Source organism: Apium graveolens, chromosome 2 (genome assembly GCF_009905375.1).
Source record: "Apium graveolens cultivar Ventura chromosome 2, ASM990537v1, whole genome shotgun sequence".
NCBI classification, from domain to species: Eukaryota; Viridiplantae; Streptophyta; class Magnoliopsida; order Apiales; family Apiaceae; genus Apium; species Apium graveolens.
The window spans coordinates 36823898-36848386 of record NC_133648.1 but is presented as its reverse complement, the minus strand read 5'-3'; the positions used below and the strand labels follow the sequence as shown (position 1 = coordinate 36848386).

Genomic DNA, 24489 nt, shown 5'->3' with positions numbered 1-24489 from the left:
GATGATCATCAGGTTTTGAGTGGGGCTCCTCCCTGAGTTTTAATGAGGGAGAATCAGGAATTGATGTGAATATCATGTCCACATCCAGAGAGGGTGTTGGAGAGCTTGATGAATGGTGTGTTTCTATATTAAGAGAATGGGGCTGTGATTCCACATTTGCTGGAATCACATCAAGCTGAATTTGAGAAGGCACAAATACTGGTGGATGTATCTGTGCTGTGTGTGTCCCTTGTGTGGAAACTAGGGTTTTGGCCTTCTTCTTCCTTGAAAAGGCTTTAATTGGTGAATGTGTAGCTTCAGTGTCCCTCCCTCTTTTGTTCTGTGTCCCTGGTTGGGGACTATTTTCAATAGTTACATCCTTTTGGGAGGATGCAACTAGGGATGTGCTGGACTCCTTTTGAACCACCACAGTCTTTTGAGAGACTGTGGCTTGGCTGGTTTGGGTTCCACTCACCTCTCCCACCTTATCCTGGGGGGCTTTTTGATGTTCACCCCTCCCCTCACCACTCACACCCTGTTCACTCCCTTCAGGGTTTATGGTAGTTGTTACAACTGTTGTCTTTTGAGAAACAACAGAGGTAGGTTTCTTTGACTTGACTTTGGAAACTTTAGATTTGGTGGCTTTGGTAGGAGCCTGTTTGGACAAAGACACAGGTTCCATAGCCACACTAGAAAGCAAAGAAACATTGGGGTTGGAAATAGTAGGAGTTATAGAAATATTTACCTCACTTACCTGTGGTGCATTCATGATTGGCAAGTATACCAATGGCACCTGGCTGTTGAGGTTCATTCTCAAAAGGTCTGCAAGGACCCTTTTCTCTTGTGCCCAGCATTTGAGTTTATTATTCTCATTGGATATAACCAAACCTTCAGCAACATGGTTAGCCAATAACATAAAGAATCTAGCAAAGTAGATGTTATGTGGTCTATTAGCTTTGTTGCCTAATCTGGAACCTAATTATGGCATAACACAGTTGCTAAAATTAAAGTACCTATCAGAAACTAGCATATAGAGCATATTAACAAGAGATGAAGTGATAGCATCAAAATTGCTAATCTTCCCAGAGAAAACCTTAATAAAGGCATCTCCAAGAAAACTCCATTCTTTCCTAAGGCCTTTCCTTCTAATACTACCTAAACTAGCAGAATCAAAAGCATAGCCTATGGAATCTAGCATTGCAGAGACATCTTTATCAGTATGTGGTGTCATGGCATTATTCTCAGGCAACTTAAAGCAAGATTGTATATCATCACAATTAATGCAATAGTCCTTACCTTTGAGAGAGAAGGCAATAGTCATATCTGTGGAGTTGAACTCTGCAGTTGTCCAAATTTCCTCAATCACTTCACAGTAGATGGTTGGGGCTTCCAGCATTGCATAGCTCAGTTTGCAGTTCTTGATGAAGTCCATCATCTTGTGATAATCAGAATGGGCTTCATTCTTTTCAACCAAGACTATGAAATTATTCTTTTCATAAACAAATCCTGTTTGAGACATAATTTTGACTACTGGTGCCATTGTTTGGAGTAGAGGTTGCAGAGAAAAACTTGAGAATTGAGAGAGAAAGAGAATGATAATTGCAAGAAAGCGTAAAGTGAAAATAAGAATTCAATTGGGCTTTTATACTTTCTTGAATTAAAACATAAATAAAATAATTAAATGATACTTTTAAGTAAGTGACAGCCGTTCAGGAATAAATAAAACTGTAGAAATTCTGAAAACTACCGTAAATACAAATACATACAACACTGTATATCTGTATCAACGGTTGAGTAAAAGAATCAACGGCTGTGACTCACTGACGTGACACATCAACGGATAAGGTAAATAGTTATCCGTTGATGAACAACACCATTTTATCCGTTGAAGGATAAAATTACAAGAAATGTATTTGTCTTTCAACGGATGACGAATATCCGTTGATAGAACAATTTTGGCTTTCAACGGATAGGGAATATCCGTTGACAGGATAAGTCTTGATTAAAGCCAACTTTGTTCTTGCAGCAAATTCATTTCAGGCTACAAGACAGATTACATAGATGACATAGATTATGAATAGTTAAGCATACCTAACTCACTTACTAATCTTGTGAATGTTGATTCATCAATGTGGCTTGGTAAATATGTCTGCAATCTATTTTTCACTTGGAACAAAATGAAGTCCCACTGTACCTTTCATCACATGTTCCCTAATGAAGTGGTACTTGATATCAATGTGCTTGGTTCTTGAGTGCTGCACTGGATTTTCAGTAATGGCAATGGCACTCGTGTTGTCACAAAATATTGGAATTTTGTCAATAGTCATACCATAGTCAAATAATTGGTTCCTCATCCATAGTATTTGTGCACAGCAACTACCAGCAGCAATGTACTCAGCTTCAGCTGTTGATGTGGAAACAGAATTCTGCTTCTTGCTGAACCGTGATACAAGCTTGTTCCCTAAAAATTGACAGGTGCCTGTTGTGCTTTTCCTGTCTATTTTGCAACCTGCATAATCTGCATCTAAGTAGCCAATTAGATCAAAACCAGACTCTCTAGGGTACCAAATTCCTAGATTTCGAGTCCCCTTGAGATATCTGAAAATTCTTTTAATAGCCACTAAGTGAGATTCTTTAGGGTCAGCTTGAAATCTAGCACAGAGACATGTAGAAAACATAATATCAGGTCTACTGGCAGTTAAATATAAAAGTGAGCCAACCATGCCTCTATAACTTGTAATATCCACAGACTTTTCAGCCTTGTTTAATTCAAGTTTGGTGGCAGTGGCCATGGGAGTTTTTGCAGGTGAACAATCCATTAAGTCAAACTTCTTTAAAAGATCATAAATGTATTTAGTTTGACTAATGGAAATTCCACCACTAACTTGTTTAACTTGTAAACCAAGAAAGTAAGTTAGCTCTCCCATCATGCTCATTTCATATTTACTTTGCATTAATTTAGCAAACTTTTTACAAAGTTTATCATCTGTAGATCCAAATATAATATCATCTACATAAATTTGTACAAGTATCTTAGAGCCATTAACATTTCTAAAGAAGAGAGTTTTGTCAACAGTACCTCTTGTGAAGTGATTATCTAGAAGGAACTTTGATAAAGTCTCATACCAGGCTCTAGGTGCTTGCTTTAGTCCATAGAGTGCTTTCAACAAATAATACACATGTTCTGGAAAATTTGGATCTTCAAAACCTGGAGGTTGGCTTACATAAACTTCTTCCTCCAATTCCCCATTTAGAAATGCACTCTTGACATCCATCTGATAGACTTTGAAATTGGCATTAGCTGCATAGGCTAGAAAGATTCTGATGGCTTCAAGTCTGGCAACTGGAGCAAATGTTTCATCAAAATCTATTCCCTCTTGTTGAGAGTAGCCTTTAGCAACCAATCTGGCTTTATTCCTTATGATAATGCCATTTTCATCCATCTTGTTTCTGAATACCCATTTTGTGTCAATAGAACTCTTGTTCTTTGGCTTGGGTACCAGCTTCCATACTTTGTTCCTCTCAAATTGGTTTAGCTCCTCTTGCATTGCTAAAATCCAATCTGGATCCAAAAGAGCTTCTTCCACTCGCTTAGGTTCCTCCTGTGATAGAAAGCTACTATACAGACATTCATCTTGAGTAGCCCTTCTAGTTTGTACTTTTGATGTAGCATCACCAATGATCAGTTCAAAAGGGTGATTCTTGGTCCATTTCCTTTGAGGTGGTAGATTAGCCCTTGATGAGGTTGCCTCAGTATTGTCATGATATGAGATAGAATGTTGATTTGTTGAAACTCCCCCTGAGTTGTTGATCCTTTGGAAGGAATTTGGAGCTCTATCAACTGATGAGGTGAATTGATTATCCGTTGACAGACTGTGATCAACGGATGCTTCGTTATGAACTTCAACGGATGATGCACTTTGTCTTTCAACGGATGCTGCATTGCTTCTTTCAACGGAAGCTGAATTATGACTTTCAACGGATGCAGCATTCTGTGCATTATCCAAAGGCCGATTCTGAATTCTTCTTGAGATGCCTTCTTCATCATTCTCATCTTCACTATCATCACAGTATATTTCAATGTTGTCAAATTTGAGCTCTTCATTATGTCCCTCATCTGTTAGTCCATCAATCTTTTTATCATCAAACACAACATGTACAGATTCATGACAATGTTGGTTCTTAGATTGTAGACCCTATATGATTTTCCAGCAGAATAACCAACAAATATTCCTTCATCAGCCTTTGCATCAAACTTCCCTTTGTGTTCAGATTGATTCCTTAAGATGTAGCATTTGCAACCAAAGACATGTAGAAAGTTTAAAGTTGGTTTTCTTCTCTTGAATAATTGATAGGGAGTCATGCATTTTGCCTGATTGATTAGAGAAATATTCTGAGTGTAACATGCACAGTTAACAGTCTCAGCCCAAAAATAAGTTGGGAGTTTTGACTCCTCAAGCATTGTCCTTGCAGCTTCAATTAGTGATCTGTTCTTCCTTTCCACCACACCATTTTGTTGTGGAGTTCTTGGAGCTGAGAACTCATGCATGATCCCATTTTCTTCACAGAACATCTTCATGGTTGAATTCTTGAACTCAGTTCCATTGTCACTCCTAATATTCCTTACTTTGAAATCAGGATGATTGTTGACTTGCTTGATATGATTGATAATGATTTCACTAGCTTCATCCTTTGATCCAAGAAAATAAACCCATGAAAACTTTGAGAAATCATCTACAATCACTAGGCAGTATCTTTTCCTTGAAATTGACAATACATTGACTGGTCCAAAAAGATCCATGTGTAGAAGTTGCAGTGGTTCATCAATTGCAGATTCAAGCTTCTTACTGAATGATACTTTCTTTTGCTTTCCTTTCTGACAAGCATCACACAGTCCATCCCTTGTGAATTCCACTAGAGGCATTCCTCTAACTAAGTCCTTTTTGACTAGATCATTCATTATCTTGAAATTCAAATGGGACAGCTTCTTGTGCCATAGCCAACTTTCAACTGGACTTGCTTTGCTGAGAAGATAAGTAATGGATTCTGCATCTGTAGAGTTGAAATCAGCTAAGTACACATTCCCTTTTCTAACCCCAGTTAGAACCACTTTATTGTCCTTTTTACTTGTGACAATACAGGCTTCAGAATTGAAGGAAACAGTATTCCCTCTGTCACATAGTTGACTGATGCTCAATAAATTGTGTTTGAGACCATCAACCAATGCAACTTCATCAATGATGACATTTTCTCTTGAAATCAAGCCATATCCCATAGTGAATCCTTTGTTGTCATCTCCAAAGGTTATGCTAGGGCCAGCTCTCTCCTTAAACTCTGTGAGCAGAGTGAAATCTCCTGTCATGTGTCTTGAACAACCACTGTCCAAGTACCATAGATTCCTTCTTTGTCCCTGCACACAACAAAATCGATCAAGTTGATTTTGGTACCCAAGTTTCCTTGGGTCCACCCTTGTTAGTCTTTTTCCTAGACTTCATTCCTCCTGCATCTTTTGACTTAGGTAACTTTGGGTCAACCTTGGTCTCAGATGTGGTTGGTTGAAGTGTAGGGTTAGTCACAGAATCATTTAACACATTTGATTGAATTTGATAAGGCATATGTTGTGCAAGCATGTTATTCCACATAGGCATACTGTATGGCATTTGAGGCATATTAAATGCAGTAAAATAAGGATTGTTAATGTATGGCATGTTTGCAAAATGTGCATGGGGATTCTGGTGAGACATAACAGGCATAGCATGCAGAGATGACATAGACATGTTAGGTATGGAGGGATTTGAAGGCATGGGAGCATTTTTAACAGATTTGCAATTATTAGATAGGTGATTAACACTTTTACAATGCACACAGCTTTTTCTAGGAGCATACCTATCAGGTGTGTAATTGTTGTGTTTATTAATCCCTACCTTCCCATTTCTTTTAGATTTTCTTTTAGTTTCCTTCTTATCCTCAACCAACTTAAGTCGATCTTTTAGCTGATCTAAAGTCATATGTCCTATATTCACCTTACTAACATCTCTAGATGTGCTAGCTCCTTCTTTGACAAAGTTCTTGAGAGTTGAATCATTCTTTTTATTTAGATTTTTATTTTTAAAAGAACTTGCCTGTTTTAATTGATGAGCCTTCAACGGATGCTCCTTTTCTTCCTTCAACGGATAACTTTCATCATCCGTTTATTCCACATCCGTTGACAATCCATCAATTAATTCTAACTTCTTTTTGTTTTTCTTCCAGGCATCCTCACAGAATGATTCAATTCCCTGGACCTTTGCAATCTGAACACTGACATCCCTAGATATTTTCCAGGCCTTGATTACCTCTTGCTCACTTTCTAACTGTTTAGAAAGAATTTTCACTTTCTTAATAGCTTCTGCTAGTTCACTCTCAACAGTCAGGCATTTAAGTTTTATCTTTTCAAGCTCAATTACCTGATCCTCTAACACAGTATTCCTATCACTTAAAAACACATTATTCTCCTTGATCCTAGTGTTTTCTTTTGCTAGAGATTTAAGGGAAATACGCAAATGATATAATTCATTGGTCATATCATTTATGGCTTCATTGCATTCATGTTTAGAGAGCTGAGAGAGATCAGTAGTAATTACCTGGTTGCTTGATGAACTAGTTTCATTTTCATCAGAATTAGCCATCAGGGCTAGGTTGACATATTCCACATCATCATCTTCGTTTGCCCCATCTGCTGCCCAATCATCTTGAGTGAGAAATGCTCTTTCCTTTTGTTTGAGCAAATCAAAATACTTCTTTTTGTAATCAACTTGCTCAAATTTCTTTTTCTCAGAATTTGGCTTCCTACACTCACTTGCAAAGTGTCCACTAATGCCACAGTTGTAACATTTGAACTTTGATTTGTCCACCATGTTTTTGTTTGGCTTAGTGAACTTTGTGTTTTTCCTGAACTTCATCTTTGCAAACCTCCTGGACAGAAAGGCCAAATGTTCTTCAATATCATCAGATTCATCCTGACTGGAATTGTCTTCATCCTCAGCAACTTGCTCTTTACCCTTGCTTAATTCTGATTTGCTTGTGCCAACTTTGAGACTTGGCATTGTCTTCTCCTCATTCCTGGCTTCCATCTTCTCACAGTCAGCTACAAGAGCAACTGTTCCTCCTTTTCTCTTTCCCTTTTCCAACAGCTCATCCTGCTCCATTTCAAGTTCATAAGTCTTCAAAATTCCATATAATCTTTCAAGTGTGAAGTTCTTATAATCTTGAGAGTTTCTCAAAGAGACAGTCATGGGCTTCCATTCCTTTGGCAGAGACCTAAGAAATTTTAAGTTGGAATCCTTGACTTGGTACACTCTACCATACAGCTTCAATCCATTCAACAGTTTCTGAAACCTGTTGAAGGTATCATTTAATGATTCACCTTCTTCAAAGTGAAAATATTCATACTGTTGAATAAGAAGCTGCATTTTGTTCTCTCTGACCTGCTCAGTACCTTCACAGATGATTTGTACAGTGTCCCAAACTTCCTTTGCAGTTTGGCAATTGATGACATTGTCAAACATATCTTGATCTAAGCCATTAAACAAAATGTTCATGGCTCTCTTATCCTTGCGGATTTCTTCCATGTCTTCAATAGTCCATTCTGCTCTTGGCTTGGGAATAGATTGTCCAACAGCAACTGTTGCAGTAGCAGATGTGGCTACTTTGTGAGGGATGTGAGGACCATTTTCAATACAGTTGATGTAGCTTTCATCTTGAGAAAGAAGATGTAAATGCATCTTCACTTTCCAGTGATGATAATTATCCTTTTCCAGGACTGGAATCTTTACACCAATATCCTTCCTATTCATGATGGTAACAGGAGAGTTCTTCTGTGCACTCATGATGTTAGCAGAATAGATCTTTAAACTCTTTATATGTTAAGAGCTTGCTCTGATACCAATTGTTATTCCCAGTGGACTAACAATGAGATTTACAGAAGGGGGGTTGAATGTAAATCTCAAAACTTTTTCAAGTTTTGAGCAGTTTGTAAGGCTAAGTGTTTGAGTGATCAAATGTGTGTGAATTGCTTGGAGCTGATGCAGAAAGATATATATTCAAACACAAATGTAATGAACACAAAGAACTTAAAAACTTTTCTGGTGGATTTGTTGTTCCACCAGAGATGTGTTATTTCAGAAAATCTGTGATTCAAAATTAAATCACAGCTGCTTCCTAGTACAAACTAGATGATTTTCTCTCTTGATATTTCTAAACAGCTCAGGGAAAATTTACATCTAATTACTATCTACTACTTGGTTTATATATCACCAAGTTTACAAGTGAAGACAAAGATAAAGTACAAATAGTTCTCCACTTGTTTCTATTCCATTTTTATCCAGTGTAATATGGAATTATCTGTTGACTTTCCATTTTGAACCAGACTAAAAACGGCTGCTTTTTCTGCTGTTCCTGAAATAGGCTACCACATTCCAGTTATCTCTGTCAAACCATGTGCCTCTGTCAGCTTTGTTAACTGTCACTATCAACTGCTATGAGACTGAGCATCCGTTGAAGCTTTCATCCGTTGATGGCTTTATCCGTTGATACTCTAGCAGTTGAAGCTTTATCCGTTGAAGCACTTATCCGTTGATGGATATTATCCGTTGAAGCATTAGAGACATCCGTTGAAGCTTTGTTTCTTATCCGTTGAAGGTCTTCAATATCCGTTGACACTTCTTCACTTATACAAAATTACAAGGCATGAAATATTTACAATTAGCCCTCCTATTTGTACATCCATTAGTAGTCAACATGACTGATTATTTCCTAACAACATCTAATAATTACAGCTTGGAACCAGAGAGTGAAATGTGCTACAATACCAAACTTATTGCTAAGTAAGGCTACTCCTTCAACGGATAGCCAAGATGGTCTTATCCGTTGAGGCTACAAACACTAGATTTCTACTTAAGTATTTTGCTTAACTTATCATCAAACTAATACACATATTCCTAACACGAGCTTTTGCATAGTGGATTCGATTCAAACTTGATTATGACAAAAACAACTGGAGGTTCAATGGTTTATTGAATATTAACCATATTCATTTCTGTAGTATGTTGTACACTTCTATAGCCATGTTAATTCATATGATTATTTCACTGTTATGGTACAAAGATCACATATATCTCTACTGTATTTTATTTAATTTTTAAATTTGTACTCGGGTTTCAGAGGAGTTTAAGTGTTCAGTTCTGTATGTTGTGAATCAATTTTTCTTTTACCATTTTCCTTTTGTTCTTCTTGTCATTGTTTATAGCCAACATTCCTCTTGTTTTAGTGAAATAACTCAATGCTAACATGCTATGTTATAGATGCATTAAATTATTTTTTGTAAATTATTTTTAATATTTTCTGCAGAGAATATGATCAAGTGCATATTGTTTCCTGCTAGTCTTATGTAAAGTTAATTAGTCTATTTTTTTGCACATGTTATAATAAGATATGGATTCAACTGAATTAATTGTTGAAAGAGGTGCATGAAGAAATAAAAGGAAATGGAAAGATTTTGAAGATGAGAAATTAGTTGAAGCGTTGATTGAGCTTATGAATTCTGGAAATTTTAAAGATGACAATGGCTTTAAACCTGGATATTTGACTTTTCTTGAGGCCTCATTGCAAACAAAACTTCCCGAAGCAGGTTTGAAGGGAAAGTCTCACATAGAATCCCAGATTAAGACACTAAAAAAGGATTTTACTGTAGTGTATGATCTCTGATACGGAGCTAACAGTTCAGGATTTTGATGGAACACGGAAAATCATGTCGTTACAGCTCCAAGGGATGTGTGGTTTTAATATCTTAAGGTAACCCATTATAAGCTCTTCTTTGTTGAAATGTTTCTACTTGTTTTCTTCCGCAGCTTCTTTTCCAGATCACATTGTATACTTGCTTGTACTCATTTTTATTATATGTTTGGTTTTAAACTTATGTTTTCGTGTTTGTATTTTAAATGTAGAGAAATAATATTCTATTGAGAGTAATCGGGCCATTTTTAGATTTTGTACGGGTAAATTAGATCACATTAATTGTAATTTGAATAGTAGGATTATTTTTTTTGCTGCTAAATTTATAGCATGATCATTTAAATGGATCAAGAGGATCCATATCAATTACGAAGGAGATAACAAAGTAAAGTCTGGTCAGGAAACTAGCCTTCTCGTGAATGGAAAGGACATGCATATTTCAGCACCCACCTTCTTCCTAAAACAAACGTGAGTTGTTAAGTGGATATAATTCTTGAATCATTATTAATACTATACTTAATGAGACATAATTGTATGAATTCTTTCTAGTTTTCTGATACTGAAATATAAATAGTATCTTCTAAAGGGAAGGTATAATTGATGTATAAATGAAGTAAGTTAAATTCTGGATGCAGCAAGGAAGTTTGTAATTACATATTATAGGACAAAAGTGGAATAGATAAAGGGATGGAATTTCATAATGCTAGTAAACAAGTTGTGCACTCATGTTCTGCTAATCTTTTAGGAAGCAAATCAACTGTTATGATGAATTGGAAGATATTCTACCTTTTTCCTTAAAAAATTATATATGTTTAGACTAATATTTGAAAAATTAATACTTATTTCTTTGTTGGCACTCGTCGCTTAGACTAATAATTATAGTAATAAGATTTTTAGTGAATTGATTAGGTTGTATGACCATGAGAAGTTTATTAAAATAGCTTGAATGTGTGAACTTTTCTGTAACTTTAGGGTTGTTTTCACTTGATGGTGTATGTCTAGTTGAAAAGAAGTGCTCATCCTTGTTTGGATGTGCTAAAAACTTTCTGAGTTGTACTAATAAACCTTATGTATGAAACTGCTATGAACTATATATGTAGCAAGAGTATATAATTTTGTTTGTTGCATTACGGTCAAGTGAATTAAAAATTGGTAAATTTTTTATATATGAGCTTAGAAAATGGGTTTAGTTTTACTAGTTTTAGAAAATTGTAATGAGTAAACTTGTATTTACTTGTTTAAATGACATGATTACTTTTTATTGTGATATTATATCTGGTTTGGTTTCATCCAGTGTCTTCAAATCTTATGTCTCTTGTGTCTTTATAGAGTAGAGATTGTGATTTGCATTTGAGGATTATATGGTATACTGAACTGTTTGTTGCTTTCAAACAACTCGGAAATTTTGTAGAGTATATAATTTGTTGTGGACGTTACTCTACTTGTAGGGGTTGATTTCATAAAAATGCAAGTTAATAAACATTTGCATGAACTTTCATAACATATATGATTATGAGGACGAGAGGTAAGAAAATAGTGTTGAAATTTAGCTGTGTGCTACTAACACTGTCAATTATTATGCTCTTTGTTTCTTGTTTTCAATCTGTAATAACATAATCAAGATAACTGAACCACATTAGGATGTCGTATCTTCTGAAGCAATGCTAGCTCCTCACTGAAAGCTTTTCTGAACAAACGAATCCGATTTTTAAATTAATTGTTTTAATTATTATTCCTTGTATCTCTGTCGCAGGTTCACCCAGGAGCATCCAAATGGCAGCCTAAAGTTATGTCATGGTTCAAAGAACTCTGTACTATCTTTGGAAAAGATAGAGCAACCGGAAATCTTGCTGAAAATCTTGTTAATGTTGTAGAAGAACTTAATACTGAGGCAACAGATGAAGTATCTGTCCAGGAGGCTCAACCAGGCACAAATTCTGATGAGTCAACGAGCATGAAGAAAAGAAAAAAAAAGAAATGTAGATTCATTGTTAGAGGCTGTCTATGCTGCTTCAGACATGATCACAAATCAGTTTGAGGCATCCACTAAACTACTCATCGTAATTGAAGAAGATATGGGGGAGAAAAAGAAACAACTCAATCAAGAACTTTCAAAGATTCCAGGACTCCAAGTGCTCCAAAAATTTCAAGTTGCAAAGAAAATAGCCAACGAAGACTTGATGATACTGTTTTTTGCAGCATCAGCAGAGGAAAAAAATGTTTTGGTGAATGCTATTATAAATAAGGAGATTTGAGACCTTATTTTGTTTATCCTTCCTGCACTTTTTACTAGCATTTGATTCCTGCAATAGTTGGCAACTCCATAAACACAGTGTGCTTTTGTGCTTTGATATGAAGTAGAATCATGTTATTCTAGTTAAATATTTTTGATCTCTTTTTATTTGAATTATTTATTTTATAATATAATTTTGTTGTTTCACACAGGATATTTATTTTTAAATTAAAAAAATAAAGTTTTTTTATTTAAATAAATAAAAACTTTAATTAAATCCATTTCATTCATTTGAGAAACCAAACAAGTAAAATGAATGAAATGATTGATTCCATTCCATCCAAAAGAATGAACCAAACAAGAGTCTTGAATGGTCATTCCATTCAACATTTTTTCCATTCTCCCATTCATTCCATTCCTATTAAAATTCATTATTCCCAACCAAATATAACCTTAGGATATGAGTGAAAATGTATATTTAAATTAATATTTTTTAATAAATATTAAAAATTGATAAGAGACTAATATTATAATAAGAAAGAAATACTAGTTATAAAAAAAATTTAAAAAAATTTATGGCCATATTATGAACATCAAATCTTAACATCTTAGATACAATCATCATTATATTCAACATATTAACAAATCGCAGATCAATAAATGACTATTCCAGTAAGATTGAATTATTGAATTCAGATATCATTTCAATTCAGATATCATTTACAACAACCGACTGTTATTTGTTATCTACAATTAAATTTCTTTAAAGAAATAAGGTTGAAACCGAGAAAAAAATATCAATCTAGCGAGCTTCTTATTTTATTAGTAGTAAAAAATATATTGTGTCAATTACGTTAGGAGCGGAATTATTTTTTTTATTTTATTATTATATCGTGTATTATTTAATCGAGATTCAACTGTAGTTATAAATTTCTCAAATATATTTAATATGTGTACGTTCTTAATGTATTACCTCAATGTTTAATATTATTTAATTTTCGTTCAATTACATACGTGTAATATTTATGCCGTGTCAAAACTCTTTAAATTTTTATAAATATATCTAAAATATTTCATAATCACATTTTACAGAAATAAAAGCCAATCCCGAATTCTGTATCCAATATACCGGGGTCCACAAATAAACAGAAAATCAAAAGCAAGTCACAGTACAATGTAATTGTAGCAGTAGATATAAACGTGCAATATCAACCGTTGATTATGGTTTATTAAGGCAAATGTCAAGATGGGCATGTCATGATGTCATTTAGCCAGACATGCCTTTTCATGACTCGACATGTTTTTTTACTAATTTTTTTTATTTTTTAATAATTATTTTAATATTAGAAATATCCAGAAATAACAAATATAATTTTAAAATATTTACATCTATACTATACTATAATAACCGGAATGGAGTATAATTTGGTATGCCTTTTTTTGGTTGGTTTGGTTATCCCCATTTATGACCGTCCGATCATTTTAATTAAGTGATAAGGATCGTTCGATTCAATACTAAAAGAATATACACTACTCAAACTCCCATGTTCGAACCCCGCCAACGACAAATATTTATATTATTATTTATACAATACTAAAACTCTCAAGTTCGAACCCAACGAACAAAAAATATTTATATTATTATTTATACACTACCCAAGATTCAGGTTCGAATCCTGCCAACAACAAATATTTATATTATTATTTATAAATATACTAATAAGGTAATGATCCAAAATTTTTTTATTATAATTTTAAATAATATAAAAATATTAATGAAGACCCGTGCATCGTACGGGTTGTAAAGCTAGTATATTTTAATATTTAAAAAATTATTAATTTAAATAAGTATTATGATGGTATTTGGTTGTTACTGTCAACTAACTTTAATTTTATATTTAAATTCATTTTATATTAGTATACTAATTATTTATTAAATTTTATTATATTTAATTGATAAATGTCATACCATTTGGGCATATCTTTTTGCAAAAAACATGCCTTCCGGGAGTATTGTTACAGGTACCCTGCTGCTCCCCCATTTCTTGTTTTAGGTGGTGAGTTAAAATCTCTCTCGTCTGTCTCTTTCTGTAAATCTCTACCTATATTTTTCATTTGTACTTACATTTTTGTACCGTTGAGCATTGATTTGATGTGTTCTTGGTGATTTGTGCAGAGCGATTGTAGTTGCTGAGTTGGTGTAGTTCTCGAGAAGATTCTTTTTCGCCTGATCATTCGATTTGGTGTGAAGTTTGAGCAAATCTAGGGTTTCAAGTGAGTTTTAATTGATAACTTTTGTGTTTTTTTTAATTAACGTGCTTCGGTTTTGTATCTCTTTGTGTTCATGCATATGCTCTGTTCGTTCACCGTAAAATCTCTCTCTCTCGGCCTCTCTCTCTCTCTCTCTCTCCCCCTCTCCCCCCCCCCTCTCCCCCCTCTCACTTTTCTGTGACTTTTGATTTATACTGATTTTCTTTTATATATAGCTTTCTGCTTGATGTAGAGCCGATTGGAGTAGATTTTATCGTATAGTTTTTAGTTTTTAACTGTAGAGTAGTCCGATTTATGCTTGATAACGTTCGTTTAATTTATTTTATTGCTTTCTATAGACGTATGTGTTGATGTTATGTGTATTCTATAGACTGTAGAGTAGTCCGATTTATGTGCATAAATATCTAGTAACTTTGAATTTGGAGATACTTGTGGTTGGAGCTCCTTGATTTGGTAATTTTCGGAGTTCATTGATGGATGTCTTCGTATATTGTACGTGTCTAGGCTAAAATGTGTGTATCAATGTTCATATTTTTTCAATTTTGTTTCTAGTCTGATGCAGTTTACACAATTTTTTTTGTTTAGAGTTTTATGCTGTACATATGCGTAATAACTAAATTGACAGTACACTGATATTTAAGTAATGTAAATATGTATAATTATTTTCCTATATAATGAAAGGCTTTTGAGTTTGTAGCAACGTTTTGTTGTAAAGGAGTCAAGCAGTTAGATGTCGAAGTTTTTTTACAAAATATAAGTAATATTATCTAATGTGATTGGATAGTTCCACTCTTATAAACAAACTAGCTAGGTATGTTTTGAAGTTATGTGTATTCTGTTAGTTGTATATCTTGCTGCAGCAAAATTTAGGAACTTCGGATTTGTAAATAAATGCGGATTTGTACTCCTTGATTTGGTAAATTTATTGATAGTTCATTGATGGATGTACTCCCTCCATTTCATTTTAAGTGTCGTTTTATGACTGTTCTTAAATCCCATATAAGTGCCGTTTTTAGGTTTTCAAGACAAATGCTTTTCATTTCATGTATACCCTTTGTATATGTCTATATACTGTGCATGTTCCTATAACTATAAACGTTTCTTTTTATTGTGTTAATTATCTCAATATTTGATTTAGATTGCAAAATTTTGATTATTTAGAGTTTGTTGATGTACTTGACTACTTGTGTATGTGGTTATTGCTACATGATTAATTATAAAATTGGATGTAGCACTACCTGTTCTATCTTACTGCATGTACAAATATATATAAACTATTTGCCTAGGACATGTTTCAGTTTTCATTTAATTATCGTTGTAAAGGTGTCAAGCAGGAAGATTAAAGATATCAAAGTTTTTGGCTTTTTGCAATAAATATTTTAAAATAACACAATTTCACGTGATCGAATTGTTTCACACTTTCATAAATGAAGCCGCAAGGGGAAAAAATATTCAGCACATCAAACGTAACATGTCGGCTATTACATGATTCCTTTCTATACCATTGCCTGATAGGAGAGTTATACATGGTGGTGATTGAGAATATAATTGTCATTTGAATGTAAAAGTTGATATCATTTTTATGTCCATTATCTTTTGGTTGATGTTTACTACTGAACAGCTTATATTAATGTGACTGTACCTGAATTTTTATGGTTTTTAAAACTTTTACTTATATTCATCGTAGCTTGATCTTTTTGTTTTCTTTTGTTAAACAGATATGTCGAGCAGAAGAGAAAAGAGGAGAGATTATCGTAACTCAGACTTTGAGGACGACATATACCGATACTATAAGGATCTGAAAGATGGACGAGATAGAGTTGCAGTTTCAGATCAGATTTTTGAATGTCCGTATTGTTGTGAATATGAAAGAAAAGAATATTCCTATCTGCAAATTCTTAAACACGCCTCTCGTGTTGGTAGAGAATCGAAGACTGCAAGCTCAAGAAGCAGGGCAAGACATTTGGGGTTGGAAAGGTACTTGAAGAGATGCCTGGATAAAACAGTTACAACTCCACGATCAAGGATAAGGACAGAGCAGTATGAAAATGATAATGCTCATAAGCAGATTACCCTCTCCTCGTTACCTTCTGTGGGTAATAACATTGCTGTTGCACGCAGGACAGAGCGTTATGAAAATGAAAACGGTCAGAAGCAGATTGCTGACCTTTCTGTACCTATTGAATCTTTGGATAATAATGTTGTTGCAAATAGGGAGTCAGAAAAATCTTCAGGTAGACTTTTGGAACATTATTCACTATCCCATACCCGTAAGAGAGGTGCTGAAAATATGAAACCTGAAGCTATTGAAGAGCTGATTGTTTATCCATGGATGGTCGTCATCGCCAACATACCTGTCGTGTTGAAGGATGGAAGATATGTGGGAGACAGTGGTCGAAAATTGAAGGACGAGTGGATAATGCAGGGGTATCAACTCACTAAGGTTCATCCTTTGTGGAACTATAAGGGTCACACAGGCTTTGCTGTAGTTGAATTTAATAAAGATTGGACTGGATTTACAAATGCAATGACGTTTGCAAATAAATTTGAGATGGATTTTCATGGAAAACGAGGCTGGCAGAAGGCAAGAGAGAAAGGAGACAAGCTATATGCTTGGATTGCAAGAGAGGAGGAGTATAATAGAAGCGATAAAATGGGTGAATATCTGAGGAAGAATGCAGATCTTAAAACTATTTCAGAAATTGAAAAAGAAGAGAAGATGAAAGAGGCAACGTTGGTGTGCACCATAACTAATTCACTGGATATCAAGGAAAAACAATGTGAAGAGATCAAGGAGAATATAAGCAAAACTGAAGCTAGTTTCTTGAATGTAATGAGGCAGAAGGAAGATATGGTGAAAGCTTATAATGAAGGTATTAAGCTATTGCAAGAAACGTTTCTTCTAGGTTATGGCTTTAGTTTCTTAAGTTTCATTTTCTTCATCATCATGTTTTTTTGCTGGGTCTGCTTTATATTCTTCATGACGTGACTTTTAAGTTTACAGTACTCATTTACAAGTTTCAATAATTGCATTTTGTTATGCTTTTGTGGCTTATTCCTAGTATTGTATTTGGTTGATTAGAACTGGAGATGAGCCAGAAACAGCAATGTAGGGAGCTTGAGAGCATCTATCATGAACATGAACGAACCAAGTTGACGTTGGAAGCTAAGAGAGAAGAGCTTAGGTTGTACGAGAAGGGTTTAAGAGAACGTGAACACCTGAATGAAACTGAGAGGAGGAGGTTGCACCATTTGAAGGAAAAGAAAGAAAAGGTACTAAAATATATATTGTTTACTTGATTCAAATTAGCTCGTGAGATGCAATTTTAAACTTTACGATATTGCTTGATGGAGTTCCTCAAAGAATATGCTTAGAGCATTGTTTTAGAAAACCCATTTCTTTGTCTTACCTGGTTTCTAAATTAGTGAATCAATGTATTATGTTAGCAATCTCTTGAATATTGATGATCATATAATTGTATGTGAATGTCTTATTGTTATGCCTACCTTTCCTTGCATAGTTGCATGAAATCTAATATAAGATATTTGCAGTGGAAAGGTATAGTCATTTATCGTTAGTGTCTTCCTAAAAATTTAATATATCAAGGATGGTTAGCTCTTAAGTCAGTTTCTAATGAGAAAGAAAAGGTAACCCTTTAACTGTTTCAACATCTTTAGATAAACAGTGATTTATTAATGGTTTGATAAATATATAATGTTTTGCTTGTCTGTGTGCTGATTAATTCCTATAACTGCAATCCTAATTTTGTTTTTTACTGCCGAAGATGAATAAGGTTCAAATGTCTTGAATTACTTGTTGTAATTCAATTAGTATAGAATTCTCTTAATTAGCAGTCAGAACTTCTCATATGAACTTTATATCTGCTTTCATCTAATTGGCTAAGTATTTGCTGTCAATTTTGTAGAATGAGAAAGCAATCATAGAGCAGAAGAAGGCTGAAGAAAGTATGATGAAGTTGGCAGAAGCTCATAAAGTGAGTTATATTTCGAAAAAGTGTAACAGTGTATGGATCTGGCATCTTCTAATGCATATAATTGATTTAAATGACAGAAAGAGAAGCACCAACTTTACCAACGAGTAATTGAGCTACAGAAGAAACTTGATGACAAGCAGCGTTTAGAATTAGACATAGAACAAATGAGGGGAGCTGTAGAAGTCATGAGACCTATTAGTGATGGTGGGGATGCGGAAGCGAAGAAAAAGATGGAGTCCTTGGAAGAAACTCTGAAGGAGAAGGAAGAAGATCTCGAGGGTCTTGAAGATTTAAATCAGGCTCTCATTATCAAGGAGAGGAAAACCAATGACGAGTTACAAGATGCTCGGAAAGAGTTAATCAACGTGAGTTTTTTAAGTTGCGCTGTCTTTTAATTTGCAAGTCATTGTTAATTAAAGTATTCTTCTACTATCATTTATCAAGGCTCAATGTGAAGGACATTCCTTAGACCATCATTATAGAGTTGTTGAACCATTTCAAAGTTAGATGACACTGTATGATGAACTTAATATCGGAAAGTATAACTAATTAATGAGCCATGAGAAGTTGACGAAGCCACAGGCAGTTGACGATCATTATGAAGTTAAGCTATTACAGATCTCTTCTTGTTATGCTAGTTGCACGGAAGTTATACACTGCTGATCTGTAATAGGCTCGTATATTCAGGGTTTAGTCTGTTTTCCAAACTTAATAGAAAATATATATTATCTCTTTGAAGCTAGAATCGATACTAGGATGCCTCATGCCACTATCAGCTAGGTTATTAGGAGACTGGAGAGTAAGAAACTCTGAGATACTAGTAGCTGTAAGTAATTATTTAGTAGTATCTGCTGTATTCAAGAGCATAATTAATTCATTTAGCAGACAGATTGATACCTGAGTGGTAAGTGGGAACCTGAAATATTTACATTTTATGATGTTATGCTTACGATAGAGTAAATACGGTATGTGACTCAGGTCTTTAAATTTCCCCCCACTTACATATCTTCCTCGAGTAATATGTTCAATAAGTACACTGTTGTGGACCGGATACATCTGTTAATGCGCTCTTTAACACATACTATCACTCTTTAACACATATCATATATATGTTAAATAGCTTACCATTTTTGTGGGAAATTTTTGGATTGCATTCAAGGGTCACTTAGGCATCCTGACTTTAATAGTCCACATATAGAGCAATGAAGTAGTATAACATTTAATGACTTTCATTATGAATATCTAGTTGCTTAAATCATGGGCTCGCGCAATGCCATTATAGTTCAGCCTGCATACTTTAGCCAAGTCAGTCAAGATAACATAACTCAGGTCGTACTTCGAACCATTCATTAATCAATAGCAATGATTTGTTTTGTTGGTTCCGAAAAGAGGCAGATGCTGCAACTTTGACTTTCTAAGTCAGGAAAAAAATAACTAAAAAATATTCATTGTTATGACAGTGTCCTGTGACCTGGTTGTGGATCTTGTGGAACATAAAAAAATAAATAAGGAACACTTCTAAGTTATAAGTCAATTTCTTATAAACTTCAATTCCACCATAAGCTGGTTCACTTTACTAGATGTTTATCCTTGTATTATTTTTATAGGGTTTGAAGGGTAGGTCTTCCATGAAGGCTTCCATTGGCGTCAAGAGAATGGGAGACCTTGACCACAAACCGATTGTTTCTGCTGCTAAGATAAAATATCCTGCTGCTGAAGCTGGAGTGAAAGCAATGGAATATACCTCTCTGTTAGACACCAGAATTCGGGATTCGAACTGGTACCCTTTCAAGGTCATAACGGTTGGTGCTGACAGTAAGGTAAGCATTATGTTAATAAAATTATTTGTTAACTGTTCTCCTCTAGGAAGACCATACTTTTTACAGTCACTCATCATTGTTGTTACTTTCTGATTTGAATTTTATTCTCCCCAACATTGTATAGTTTGTAGTCAATATCAAGGGCTCTCTTTTGTTTGAGCCCGATCTCTCTGTTTATACTTTATTCCTAATTTAATACTTTAATTGGTGACATGTCAGAGAGTTATCAATGAAGAAGATGATTTTATCAAAGTCATAAAGAATGAGTGGGGTGATGAAGTGTACAATGCAGTGGTGACAGCTTTGACCGAGTTGAATGAGTACAACCCAAGCGGAAGATACCCAGTTCCTGAGTTATGGAATCTCAAAGAAGAAAGGAGGGCGACTTTAGGTGAGAGTATAGAATTCATACTAAGACTCTGGAAGACAAACAAGAGGAAGAGAAACTGAAGTATTGGTACTCAGATTATCGGTGTTTGGCGAGTGACTTCTTGTTTTACCTGATGTACTGTTCTTATGTTTTACCTGAAACTTGGGATTTGGATATTGGTTAAAAATATTTTATGCACATCATGAAACTGGTATAAATAATGGCATTTTATAGATCAGCATTAGACTCATTGTCATAGAACTGTTTTGAGGATTCCATCCAAAAGTATTTTGTGTTAAAATTGTGAGCAAGTTGAGAATCTTGACTCTTCAGTGTAGCTATGTTGTAACATTTTTGTTCCTGTTATATATATGGACATCATGAACAACCCAAGTAAGTAGTAAAAAAGCGTAGTCTATATTAAAAATCAGCTATCACTTGTCAGAGATGATTTATGTGAAGCTAAAAATAATACTTCGTAAAACCATCCGGGGATCCCATCATCACTGCATTCAGGAGCATAATTAAATTACTTCAACATTAAGCTGAAATATGTTTTAGTCCTAGGCTTACAATCGAATATCATTCTGTGCACAAAGTATATGGTTATGGATAAGATACACTTGCTTTCACAGTTTCTGAAGGACAGGCCTATCTTGGAGGCCTCCATTGGCGTCAAGAGAATGGGAGAACTTGACACCGATCCATTTGTTGCTGCTGCCAAGGAAAAATATACTGCTTCAGAAGCAAAAAATAAAGCACTCCAATTTGCTAGTCTAATTGAGGATAAACTTAGGAATCCTGTCTGGTACCCCTTCAAGGGCATAATGATTGGTGCAGAGCGTATGGTAAGCACTTTGATAATTTGATTACTTGTAAACCTCGCCCTTCTATGCAGACTACTTAATTCTTATTACTGATATTAATTTATAACTTGATTACTCTTCTTCAACTTAGTACTACTTTGCAATCAATCCATTCTAGAGAATTATTTTTCTTCAGAACCTTATTTCTTATTGTATGTCCCTTCTTTAGGAAGTTATGGATGAAGATGATGATTGCATCAAAGCTGTAAAGAGTGAGTGGGGTTCTGAAGCATACAATGCAGTTGTGACAGCAATAACCGAGATGAATGAGTACAATCCAAGTGGAAGATTCACGGTCCATGAGTTATGGAACTACAAAGAAGAAAGGAGGGCAACTTTAGGTGAATGTTTAGCATTCATTTTAAGGATGGGAATCTGAACTTTATTCAACAAGACTATGCACCTTTTAATTTTTACAAAGTGTCAGGATTGAATATTGTTGGTTAAACTTCTACGCACTTTGTGGTACTCAATGTTTTGCTGCAATTTATGTTTTTAAAACTTCATGCATCCTAATGTTGTTGATGCTTTTACACAATGCTTAATGCTCATACACACTGATATCAATGTGCATCGGTAGTAGGGGCATTACTTTCAGCAATTAAACATCGCGACACAACATGTATGATGCCATTACCACTTTAATTAAGGGTTAATAGTTCAGTGGTATGCAATTAGTTAATTACAGGTTATCTATCCTTTCTCGCATGCATGTACATTTACTTGACATGTCTTAAATTTTGAAGTTGTTTGACTAGACCTTAAACTTGTTAGCACTTGTTTTCCTGCATAAGATTTATATTTAGACTATGAATGTGGAATATAAGGTAGCAGCTTTATTATACCGAGAATCAAGTGGTCGAGAAAGTTGCCTCTTTCCCTGTTTGTCAGCTTGAGTCCTACACTCTGAAGTTGTTTCCTGTGGGATTTAAGAAAAACTGAAGTAACATGGGATTTAAGTTTTAAAAGGTAGAAGTCAGATGGTCACTGTATTTAAAAAAATGGTTGTCCAACAAGAACAGTATTTGATTTCCAGTTGTCCCAGTTATGGCTCATGCTCAACAATCACCTTCAATATGTCTACTGCACCTGCAACATTGTTCACCTAAACCAGGTTGAGTTAACGAAAGCATGTAACTGTAATTCTGATTCCTCCCCTCTTTATAATTTTAAAGTGATGAGATATTTGAGCATTTGGAAATCAAATGGAGTCAGGATCTGTGAGGCAGCAGATTTGTTACTGATCATGTCCCAAAAGAGTGTCTACAGTCTACAAATGGAACTTATGGCGATTATTTAAGAAATTAAATCAACAAATTTACGTTTACTCGGCAATTTATACATCACCCACATATATGGCTGTCATTAACGTTAACAACGAATGTTAAAAGAAAAATTAATATCGATAAATTTAAAAATTATGTTAAAGGGGGTTAAAGGGGTTTTCACATGTCAGTTTCATATAAAATTGATGTCGAAGCTACTTTATTTTTTACGAACAAGCGAAAGTTTCAATAAAATATTAAAATACAGCAGTAACAAACCTCCGAACTGTCAAATACATTGTGAATAAAAAACAAGCTAAACAAATAGCTGTTTTGTTTTCATATCGCTTATCATCTAGGATATGCAAATTCTTCGATCAAAAAAGTAATATAATGACATATCGAGCAATTCAACCTACAACAGTTGGGAAACTAGTAGAATTACAATTGACATTCACATAAGTATCATCTATAACCCACTGTTCAGAATTATAAACAATTTTTTGTTTTGAAAGGTAAGCTATTGCAATATTCACCACCGTCCCCGAATTTGATGCAAGTTTTACAGATCTCCCAAAATACCATAAAAATTCTTCTCAAAAAAAATATTGAATCTATAACAGGACACACAGAATATCAACATCCCAAAAAGGTGGACACATAACAACCTTGATAACAAGGTACTTAACAAGATTTTATCCAAAAGGGATTAAATCTTAATTTTATTAAAAAATATATAAAAAAAATGGCGTGAAAGAATGAAAGGGGAGAGGGAAGAAGGATCAAAAAATGAAAGAAGTTATGGATATGAATCCTAGATTCAAGAGTTGACCCTCGAAACTCTAGTTTTTAGAAGACATGTCGAAGCTACTTTTAAAGAAATTGAAAATAAGCAATCGTTTGCCCGTGCACTAAAAACAATTCCCCCATCATGGTTTCTTTTATTTTCCCTTCCCCATATTTTTCCCTTTAATTTAAATTTATTTATTTCGAAAAAATAAAAATAAAATACAATAATGCAAATTAAGATTCATTTAATGTCAAGAAAATTAAGTTAACGGTTGAAAAATTGAAACTAGACCCATAATATTTTTACTATATGATAATTTTGTCTTCACAATTTACTGCATGATAATGCAAAATAAGATCAGTGTTATTATCGAAAAAAGTTCGATAAACATCAGTTCTATACCGATATCTAAAAATTTCAAAGCTGATATCTAGGCGGGTGTAAAAAAAATCCTAATTTTTAATATAGATTCCACATCATGTAAATGCATATTACACATCAGTTCGTATTACATAACTAATATCTATTTTTGTATGGCACATCGGTTCCAAAATGTTACCGATGTCTGTAGTTGTTTACAACATCATTTTTGTTTAGGTACCAATATAATATACGTTTTCTAACATCAATTATCAACCGATGTGAAGCAACGTCAAAATAAACAACAGTTTTCAGGTGATATTAAATGACTGATGTTTATTAACAGTTTTCTTATAATGTGTGAATATGATAATATACGATAAAGTTGAGCAAAAATTATTTATATACCCAACAATCCTAAACTACATAATAATTTTTTTTACAAAATCAAGATAACAAATTATCTAAATAAAATTAAAAAAAATAGAAGGAAAGTTGAATAAACAAATATTATATCATATTTTACATTAGGACGAATTTAAAATATTTTCAATATTTATGAGTTAAATGATAATACATAGTTTTACTATTATATATCATTGTTCTAAAAATAGGTCGATTAACTGATTAATTGGAGTTCAGATGAGTCCCGTCTGGAATAATTCTTATTGGGGTCAAATGCGTTTTTTTTTAAATCTGTCAAAAGTCGTGCAGTTCAGGATAATCGGTCGATTCGGATCAAAAGTCGGCCGAATCGGTCAAAATCTGA

At 34.2% G+C, this 24489-nt stretch overlaps 2 protein-coding genes across 4 annotated transcripts; both read left to right on the top strand.

The window, feature by feature from the left end:
- Window positions 1–13997: 13997 nt before the first annotated feature.
- On the top strand, window positions 13998–20672 carry LOC141707294 (factor of DNA methylation 4-like). 3 transcript variants are annotated; one of them, XM_074510378.1, is made up of 8 exons: window positions 13998–14040; window positions 14160–14257; window positions 15973–17127; window positions 17337–17527; window positions 18181–18249; window positions 18327–18614; window positions 19857–20069; window positions 20289–20672. In XM_074510378.1, exons 3-8 carry the CDS (start codon window positions 15975–15977, stop codon window positions 20517–20519), a joined length of 2145 nt encoding a protein of 714 aa, XP_074366479.1. In that variant the 5' UTR covers window positions 13998–14040; window positions 14160–14257; window positions 15973–15974; the 3' UTR covers window positions 20520–20672. The 3 variants fall into 3 exon arrangements, with proteins under 3 accessions (XP_074366479.1, XP_074366480.1, XP_074366478.1); XM_074510379.1 differs by lacking the exon at window positions 13998–14040 and adding an exon at window positions 14055–14073; XM_074510377.1 differs by lacking the exon at window positions 13998–14040 and having other exon boundaries at window positions 14080–14257.
- A 150-nt stretch (window positions 20673–20822) lies between these two features.
- Window positions 20823–22013, top strand: LOC141707295 (factor of DNA methylation 1-like). The gene is made up of 2 exons (XM_074510380.1): window positions 20823–21287; window positions 21475–22013. The coding sequence occupies exons 1-2, from the start codon at window positions 21042–21044 to the stop codon at window positions 21682–21684; spliced, it is 456 nt and encodes a 151-aa protein (XP_074366481.1). The 5' UTR covers window positions 20823–21041; the 3' UTR covers window positions 21685–22013.
- Window positions 22014–24489: the final 2476 nt, after the last annotated feature.

Bases quoted from the DNA above. Each gene is read 5' to 3' on its own strand.
- LOC141707295 (XM_074510380.1), top strand. From the start codon at position 21,042: ATGGTTATGGATAAGATACACTTGCTTTCACAGTTTCTGAAGGACAGG. The intron at 21,288-21,474 runs GTAAGCACTTTG...TCCCTTCTTTAG, and splicing joins TGATTGGTGCAGAGCGTATG to GAAGTTATGGATGAAGATGA.
- LOC141707294 (XM_074510378.1), top strand. From the start codon at position 15,975: ATGTCGAGCAGAAGAGAAAAGAGGAGAGATTATCGTAACTCAGACTTT. The intron at 18,250-18,326 runs GTGAGTTATATT...TTTAAATGACAG, and splicing joins AGTTGGCAGAAGCTCATAAA to AAAGAGAAGCACCAACTTTA. The intron at 18,615-19,856 runs GTGAGTTTTTTA...TTATTTTTATAG, and splicing joins CTCGGAAAGAGTTAATCAAC to GGTTTGAAGGGTAGGTCTTC.